Below are 10,025 nucleotides of genomic sequence, written 5' to 3' on the forward strand. Positions count from 1 at the left end.
TGAATATGACGTCATGCGCTCCATTGATGTTGTCTAAATCGTGACGCCATGCTCGTTTGGATACAGATTTTGACAGTTCGTTTGGATACAACGGATTCATCATCACGGATCTATGTTTACTATACTATCTATAATCAATATCTGTACTTTGTATCAGAATTTTTATCAAACCTTCAGCTCAATCTGAACATTAAAAAAAAAAACATTGGAAAAACCATTAGTTTGACGAAAATTCTGATAGTGATGAAGCATTGATGCTTCCATGCGTAGGGTCCGCTGTAAACAGCTAATCATATGATTTATATTTAAATGGTATGAAGCGAGCGGTGAATGGAGCATGAGCGGTACATGACGGCCTCACGGTATACACAGAATTACTATTGATTGTGCATTTTCTATTCGCAACCCTTTCTCTTACTTTCGGATTTCATGCTATCTGTCGTTTTGACTGTGTTGAAGAGACACGATTAATCAAAGATCACTAGTATGGCGTTTGAGCGGTGCTGTGTTTACAGAAAATGAGCTCGTTTCCAAGGCCACCTATATAACATGACACTACTCAAAAGTCAAACAGATGAGCACGTGCAGTTGTGTGATGAGTCCGATTAATCACTGAGGAAAATTAGGCCGTTTTGAATAAATGTATGTGTAAATAAACTTAAACCTTACAAAAGATGTTAGGGTAATTATAGAGGAAACAACATTTCTCTTACCAAGATAACTATACTTTTCTGGAGCATGTCTCTATAGACTATAGTGTAACTATTAATAAGATAGAACAGGCAAACAAATGTATCACTTGGAATAAATTGGGAATAAAATCATCGTCACGGAAACATAATCGCCCAATGCAAAGTACGCTGTTTAGCAAACCGTTAAATAGGTGGCGGTAATGAGCAAACGTCAAACAGGAGCAAAAACGATGCGAGCGCCGTGAGCTAGCGATTTGCGAATTACAGAGCATTTGAACTAGCCGTTCTTATGAGCAACGATGAGAAGTGAGTAGAGTGAGACGTTTGTTTGTCTGTGAAGATAGTATTCACCATATGATGAGATACAGGCTTCAGCACTTTTGTATTGGTGACGCAAAATGTCGATTCTATGTACCTTAACTGAATTTTGTTATTGCTTTATAAAATACTTGAATGATGTCGTTGTCTGGTACTGCAAACCATTTGAAACTATATGACCCCGTGCCCCACAAGACAAATACATAATTGCTTTTGGCTGTCCAAGAACAACGTATGTGGAAATGCCCTACGTCAAGAGGAACCATGCCATTAGAACCAGACATTTCTCACCGATGCTTGCGCCGAACTCTGGGTGACGGTAACGCTCTATGATTAGAGCAAACTTACGTCAAGTTCAAATTAATTGCAGTACTATAATAACATCAACGAGTAGGTATAGATAATTGCAATACAAAAATTGTTTAGTTTAAGTATATTTACAAATCATTGCTTTCATTCATTCCTTGATTTATACACCACCTGGTAAAGGCGGTCTGAAATGACCAAAGATGAGTCTACGTAGTTTATGGACAGCGCCTAAATGTCTCTAAACGAGCACTATAATTCGAGGGTTCTACGGTTCTAACATCTATTGCTAACGGTAAAGGAACAAGAACTTGTTTGACTGGGTTGAAGCGACACGATTCATCAACCCAGGCAAAGCAGTAGACAGCATGAAAACAAAAAGAGAGTGAGAGGGACGAGGATAGTAAACTGCCGTGAATCGCATATCTGTCCCATTTGCATTGGAAATCCAGCAAAGATGGGACTGATATGCGATTCACGGCAGTAAATGCATAAATAATAGTAACTCCGTATACTTTTATTGTTGAGTGTTGTTCATTTAGAATTGAGAACTGAAGAGGACATGGTGAGCGTACTTGACTGATATAAAATCTGATAAAAAAACATGCATCACCTCGCACTTCAAGGCGACATGGTGAATCTTATTATCTGCAAGAAACTCTGATAAACACACACACACACACACACACACACACACACACACACACACACACACACACACACACACACACACACACACACACACACACAAATTATCTATGAATCTTTAGAGAAATTCTACAAGTTTCAGGAGCCAAACAACAATATGAAAAGTACACATATATGCGTCACCTCGCAATTCAAGAGGACATGGTGAGCCTACTTAACTGCTATAAACTCTGATAAAAAAAAAAATCCATTATGCGTCACCTCGCACTTCAAGAGGACATGGTGAACCTTCTTGGCTACGAGAAAATCTGACAAAAAACACAAATTATCCATGAATCTTCAGAGAAATTCCGAACCTCCGATACTCCTAAAAACGCACCTGGAACGTCTTCAAAATCCGACGAATATTCTCTGAATTTCTCTGCAATGCCTTCGATCCCTTCAAACCCCCGAAAACGCTTGTCTCTTTCGCAGTTTTCGAAACCATTAAAACTCCAATTCTACATTGCGAAACCTCTAGCAAGTAAGTGTTTATTTGTTAGAAGTAAGTCACAGTTACTTCTGCGCAACAAAAACTTGCGCCGCCGTGACTTTTTTGTGACAAATGTGTTACTTAGGATTCATGGCAAATAATATTAATGCATCGGATCTAGTGTAAATGTTTTGTGTGACGGTAGTATGAGCCAAAACGGTCAAAGCATTACGATGATACTGCCAAAAAAGTACTGTATGGCTCACTGCCTGAAACCCTCTGAAACAAATGTAAGACTCCCTGAAGTGTCCCTGAGACACCCCTGAGCCCCCCTGAAGCCTGTTTAGATCCCTTTAAACCACCCCTAAAACCCCACCCAACACTACTAACAAAAACACTTTCCGATACCAATCTGGAAATCAGATCGATTTAAGTATTTTAGTATTCACCTGTCCTACTAAACAGAAACAGAAACTTTCGAGTAACATATAACCGCTCGCACGCCTGTGTCCCATTCCAGGAATGGCAACATACCAGACCTCAATAGTGAGTAAATGGACGATCGCTAATTAAACGTGAATGATTCCAATCTTGATCACCGCGTTTACTGGTACCAACCGAGCCAAACCATCCGACGACCAGAGAAGAGACTCTCTCTCTAATGATCTCCACCTCCAATGAACCATCTAAAACTCGATTGCGCGTCCCATCGTGAAAGAAGAAAAAAAAATCCAAATCATCTGTGCTGTTCGCAAGGCTCGCATTGCTCACATTGAGATCGACCGGAGATATGGTAATAAATTAGTGGAATTGCGCGCCCCGTAGATAGGCGGTTAAGATTGTCGACTGTCGGTCGGCCGATTGCAGCCAGCCAGCGCCAGCGCAGCGCATTCCCGGGGTGTCAAAGTAATGTATGGCGATGATCGTTGCTACCTCAGCGCTGTGGTGGTGATAGATCTTACCGTATGCGTGCTACATAAATCAGACTATCGGTGTTGCACAGATCGTCAAATCCGGATCAAAACATCCCGCGTGTGCTCATTCGGGTCGTTCATTAGCACCTCCCGATTTGGGGGAACGCAGTCAGGGAAATTCGTTTCAACATCTGTGGGCTTGGATGCGCGAGTGGCCTCTAATTAAATTAGAGACAATCCAACGGTCCCGTTAGCTCCCAATTGTCTTTCACCGTTTGATGGTGAAATGGGAACGATTTGCAGTTCGCTTCAAGATACCGCCGAGAGAAGTTCTTCCTTACGTGAAAACATCATTACAGTTTATCCGGAACGGAACTCCGTACAAAGCAATGAAGACATTAGGGAGAGTTTGGGTCATCACGGTGATGATCGTGGCCATGATCGCCAGCGATTCCACGGGATTGAGTCATAATGATACCGCCACCGAGATGGTGTCCAGTGAGGCTGCAGATCATCATCAACGATCGAAACGGTCGCTAATGTTCCCCTATAATGCTGCCCAGGGTGTAAGTGATCGCAACTTTGGAAACCGCGAGTGAAACAAATGGACTCTACTAATGGACTCGTTCGCTTCAGATAATCGTGGCAATCGCACTTCCGTTAGGCATCCCGGATAGGAACATCTTCTTGTCGTACAATTTCGAAGGCAATTACAACAACCCGATTCAGAGCAATATTTTCACCGAGGGGTTCTTCAACTTTGTAAGTAGAGGGCGATAATTTAATTAGTGTAAGTTCAGTGACCCACTTTCGAATCTTTATTATTACGTAGTGACACAATTCAATAGAATGTGCTGCTTAGTTTTAAAAAATGATGTCTTTCTCCCGGGACTGTGTGTGTATCATCATCTCGATGGGGTTGCTCTTTCGATTTTCACCTTGTCATGCAATTTCTGTCAGATCTAGAAGAATCACTTTATCCAAATGGATGGTTTTCACTGAAGACACACAAGTAGGGATATCCGGCTCGTTGGTAACTCATATTGGAAAAGAGTGTAGGAATGTATTCAATGCATTTGTCGTTGAAGCCAACTACAATGTTCCAATCACTGCAACGGATTTCTACAATGGTGTGAATGTAAGATTCCATCTGTTCAAGAGATAGTTTCTTCAACAAACAACGAATGAAAGCCATTCACTATCAAATAACAAGAATTATAAGAATAATCATTTTTCGTAATGTACACTCTCTATCGCACAGATCATCGGAGACCTGGGAATCCCACTGCAATCGCCTGCCATTTTCATCAACCGTGCCCTGAATGGTGATTCGGAAGTGGTTGAAACACCAACTACGACCGAACAAATCGAAGGTGAAACCGCACCACCGACCCAATCGGACCGACACCCGGAAGACCTACTGAACGCCTTTGCCAACCGCTCCCCGAACTTTACCCGGAAGAAGGCTTACCGAGCGATCGAACGGCATCTGAAGAGGTTCGTCTGCTTTTTTCAATGAGAAATTTTGAATACCTATGTGTTTTTGAATCAATTTCAGAACCGGCCTTGATGGGAAAAAGTGTCTACTGAGAGCTATTTGTGAAGCGGCCGAAACTCCGCTGCTAGAGCACAACGGCATCATCGGTGATGTTATGCACATTCTTCTGAGGTACGATACCAGAATGCATGGAAAACAGTATTGACATGTTTTGTTTTCAATTTCTTTTAGCCCGTCATCTTCAGCGGACGAAGGTCTACCACCGGAGTTCTACAAGGCGGAGGAGCTCGGTGAGCAGGGACAATGCCAAAAATATCGCAAGCGTTGCGATAAGAATGTGTTAGATGAGATAAGCTTCATGATGTGAGTTATCCGACTAAATAAAGAAAACATGACAGGATTTTATTTTGACAACGGAACTGACTGCTGCACATGATTTTTTTTATTCCAGCATTGAACTCATCAGCACTATTAGTTTCTTCAGAAAACCATTATCTGATATTGTCTGTTGAGAAATTCAGAAAAATCATTAACCCGCTCAAACCGCGACGATATTATATATTGCCCTTTACTGGCATTTACCTGATTTGTTGGTATGTCTGCAACATACTGAAAATACTTGTAATTAATTAGAAGGCGCAGAATGTTTTAATTGACAAACTAAGAGATGAAGTTGTGAAAAAAAAATCTCGTTCTGGTGGGATTTGAACGCACGACTCCGTATTCGCTACACCGGCACAATAATCAACTAAGCCACAGAACAGGTAAAGATTGTGCGAAATTGAAAGCCAAACTGACTCCGAGGCCACATCATAAACATTAGCTTATCGTTACCTGTTATGTGGCTTAGTTGGTTAAAGCGCCGGTCTAGTAAATACGTAGTCGTGGGATCGAATCCCAGCAGAACACGATTTTTTTTCACAAATTCATGTCTATTAGCAACATTCAGTGCCTTCTAATTTATTACAAGTTTTTTCCAGTAAATTGACCCAAGTAATACACTTGTCACAGAGAGTCATGGTGGCGCAGGTTTTCGTTGCGCAGAAGTCACCGGGAATTACTTCTTAAAAATAAATACTTAATTGGTACAAAGTAGGTCACAAAGACAAAAACCTGCACCGCCGTGACTCTTCTGTAACAGGTGTGTTACTTGGGAACCGATTTTACGAAAAATTCAACAAAATCTGGCTACACTTCTTTTTGCCTTTCTCGTACACTAAGTGTACTGAAAAGGCTATATGTTCACTCCAAAAATTACTTTTTGATAGAAGGCTCGGAGGGTCGAGTCACATATACCAATCAACTCAGCTCGACGAATTGAGGTGATGTCTGTGTGTATGTATGTGTGTGTGTATGTATGTGTGTATGTGTGTATGTGTGTGTACAAAAAAACTCACATCACTTTTAGGCAGTAAACCTTAACCGATTTTAATGACCGACGGTTCATTCGACGCGGAATCTGGTCCCATTGTTTCCTATTGAAAATGGTTCGGATCGGTCCAGCCGTTCCGGAGTTATGGCCATTTAGGTGTTCCGGACCGGTACCCCAGGAAGGGGCCAGATATGAAAATGCTACAACCCTATGCATGCGACACGTAAAACCGCGGCATTTTCCATAACCTGATGAACGGTATGCAGGAAAATACTCTCAGACCATATCTGAACTGGTAGTGTTCCAGAACCGGTTCCGGGTGCCCGCCGGAAGTGGCCAAATAAAAAAGTGAACCAAATCCATGCATGCGACACATCAAATAGCGGCTTTTTCGATAACCTGATTAACGGTTTGCAGGAAAATAGTCTCAGACCATATCTGAACCGGTAGTATTCCAGAACCGGTTCCGGGTGTCCCGCCGGAAGTGGCCAAATATTAAAGTGGAGCAAACCTATGCACGCGACACATCAAATCGCGGCTTTCTCGATAACCTGATAAATGGTTAGCAAGAAAACAGGCTCACACCACATTAGAAACTACAGGTAGTGTTCCGGAACCGGTTCCGAGTGTTGCGCCGGAATTGGCCAAATACAAAAGTGAACCAAACCCATGCATGCGACAGCAAACTGCGGCTTTTCTGATAACCTGATGAACGGTAAGCAGGAAAAGAGTCTTAGACCATATCTGAACCGGTGGTGTTCCGGAGCCGATTCCGAGTGTCCCGCCGGATGTGGCCAAATACATAAGTGAACCAAAGTAATGCATGCAACACATCAAATAGGGTCCTAAAATTAAAGACGAAATCTCGCTTATATTGAATAACACGATCAAGCTGGTATTCTTATCGGAATTGTACTTTACTCGAACTTGAAAAACAAAGGAATAATGAGAAAAATTCGAAATAAGTTAAATGGTAAATAGTTCTACTTTGACGTTTGAGGTCAACCTTGTGTGACTGAGCTCGACATTTTTCGCACTGGGATTTCAAAAATGTTCCTATCTGACATACACGGTGAAAAAAAAATCACTCAAAGTATGTGTTATAAGCTAGGGACGAGACAAAAGGCTAAAAAAATAAAAATTATATATTTTCAACTACGGTTGAAAAAACGTCAAAAATTGAGTAAATATGTACTCTTGAACCATAATTTGTGATTTAAAACAAGAATCCCGATAGGACTTTAGGAGCCTATTGCGGCTTTTTCGAAAACCCGATGAACGATTAGCAAGAATATAGAACCAGACTACATTAGAAACTACCGGTAGTGTTCCGGAATCGGTTCCAATTGTCCCGCCGGAAGTGGTCAAATGTAAAAGAGAACCAAACCCATGCATGTGACACATCAAATCGCAGCTTTTTAGGTAATCTGATGAACGATTAACAAAAAAAACTCAGACCACATTAGGGAAAACCAGTAGTGTTCCAGAACCGATTCCGGGTGTCCTGCCGGAAGTGGACGAATGTGGAAGGAAACCAAACACATGCGTGTGGCTCATTAAATACCGGCTTTTTCGATAACCTGAAGAACGATCAGCAAGAAAATAGTCTCAGATCACATTAAAGACTACCGGTAGTGTTCCAGAACCGGTTCCGGGTGTCCTGCTGGAATTGGTAAAATGTAAAAATGATCCAAACCCATGCATGTGACACATCATTTCGTGGCTTTCTAGGAAATCGGGTGAACAGTTAGAGGAAACTAGTTTCATGCCATATTTGGGACAATTGGTACTGTCCTGGTTCCAGATATCCCGCCGTAAGTGGTAAAATGTAAAACTGAACCAAACTCATGCATTCGGTGCATCAAATCACGGCCTTTTCGATTACCTGATGAACGATTAGTAAGAAAATAGGTACAGGCTACATAAGTTACTACCGGTAGTGTTTGTGGTTCCGGGTGTCCCGCCGGAAGTGGCCATATACAAAAGTTAACCAAACTAATGCATGCCACACGTCACATCGCGGCTCTTTTGATAACCTGATTACCGGTTAGCAAGAAAATAGGCTCAAACCACATTAGAGACTACCAGCAGTATTACAGAACCAACTTTGGGTGCTTTGCCGGAACTACGAAAGTGAGCAAAATCATAGCAAGCGATAGATACGTGTAATTGTTCTCTTCATCATGACAAAACTAAAGTGATCTCAGAACTCATCCAATCACACCATTTCAGATTCCTACTCATCCTTACAGTCAAATTAAAATTTAATCGCAACAACTCTGAACATTTTTTTTCAATCCCCTTTTGTGTCTAAAGTTACTACACAAAATTCTGATGTGACTGCGAGCTCTGTAATGTGGTTGAAATGTTATTGGGATTTGGTTTGGGAAATTTCACTTGCTTGCATTTTTTTTTGTTCAATTTTACATGGATCTTGTAATCAGCGATAATAAAATATAGCCTGAAGTGTACAGAAAACACTTTGTCGACGACCCCAAAGTGATCTGTGATTGTGAAAAAGGTTATATCTTAGCTTGTAATCATCGTCTTCATATTGATTGGCCTCCAATGACAGTGAAGGTGGTCAAGCAGTCAACTGAGAGCTCTGATATTTTAAGCTCTGCCTATACGTTGAACATAACGTCGGAATATGCGTCATCAATAAGTTTTTCTATTCGATAATGGCTTTGATAAAATTCTTGCTTTTCTCAATAAAGTATTCTCAGGGTTCAGGAACCCTTCAGCTTACGTCGACATCATGAGTACATATTCGACGAGAAAGGCGCTATCACCACTAGGTGGATTAATTAGGGTTTTTATTAACTATGTTTGGCTACGCAGTCATTCATTGAACAAACGACGTTCTTTATTTGCCCGACGTTTCGACACGGGGTTTTTGTCTTCCTCAAATATAGAAACGTTGGTCAAATAAAGACCCAGACAACCAGTCATCGTATAAGATGTTGCATAAGATGATAAAGTGGAGGCCATATGCGTGCATGCCTCCATTTAGGCGCATGTAAAATGTACGCATATCGCCTCCACTTTATCATCTTATGTAACATCTTATACGATCACTGGTTGACTGGGGATCGTCGTTTGTTCAGTAAACGACTGCGTAGCCAAACATAGTTAATTTTACCATACAGTCGGTTTACCATCAGTTTCTTTTTTTTATGTTATTTGGTGCATTAGGTCTGCATTATTTAAAGGGCTATATCAATCAAATGGGGTCCAACATGAACCAACTACCAAATTACTTGATGCAAGTGTGGTCAGTTCGATTTCCCGTGAAGTCTTCAAGAAACCTTATGCATACTGGAAAAACTTGTAATTAGAAGGCACGAAATGTTGCTAATTGACAAATTGAGAGATGAAATTTGTGAAAAAAATCGCGTTCTGGTGGGATTCGAACCCACGACTCCGTATTCACTAGACCGGCGCTTTAACCAACTAAGCCACAGAACAGGTAATGGTTCTGCGGAATAGAAAGCCAAACTGACTCCGAAGCCGCACCGTGAACACTCCTATTTCACAAACTCATCTCTCTTTTCGGCTTAGATGCCAATCCACAACACACTCCTGTATAATTCGCTCGCACTTGTCGTTAGTGGGCACAAACAGGAGTGTGTTGTGGATTGGCATCTAAGCCGAAAATAGAGATGAGTTTGTGAAATAGGAGTGTTCACGGTGCGGCTTCGGAGTCAGTTTGGCTTTCTATTCCGCAGAACCATTACCTGTTCTGTGGCTTAGTTGGTTAAAGCGCCGGTCTAGCGAATACGGAGTCGTGGGTTCGAATCCTACC

The 10,025-nt window shown here is 41.5% G+C and overlaps 1 protein-coding gene across 1 annotated transcript; it reads left to right on the forward strand.

The window, feature by feature from the left end:
• Positions 1–3,094: 3,094 nt before the first annotated feature.
• LOC115260799 (uncharacterized) lies at positions 3,095–5,261 on the forward strand. Its single transcript, XM_062854779.1, has 5 exons — positions 3,095–3,916; positions 3,987–4,112; positions 4,612–4,847; positions 4,909–5,019; positions 5,080–5,261. Exons 1-5 carry the CDS (start codon positions 3,629–3,631, stop codon positions 5,213–5,215), a joined length of 897 nt encoding a protein of 298 aa, XP_062710763.1. The 5' UTR covers positions 3,095–3,628; the 3' UTR covers positions 5,216–5,261.
• Positions 5,262–10,025: the final 4,764 nt, after the last annotated feature.

Source organism: Aedes albopictus, chromosome 2 (genome assembly GCF_035046485.1).
Source record: "Aedes albopictus strain Foshan chromosome 2, AalbF5, whole genome shotgun sequence".
NCBI classification, from domain to species: domain Eukaryota; kingdom Metazoa; phylum Arthropoda; class Insecta; order Diptera; family Culicidae; genus Aedes; species Aedes albopictus.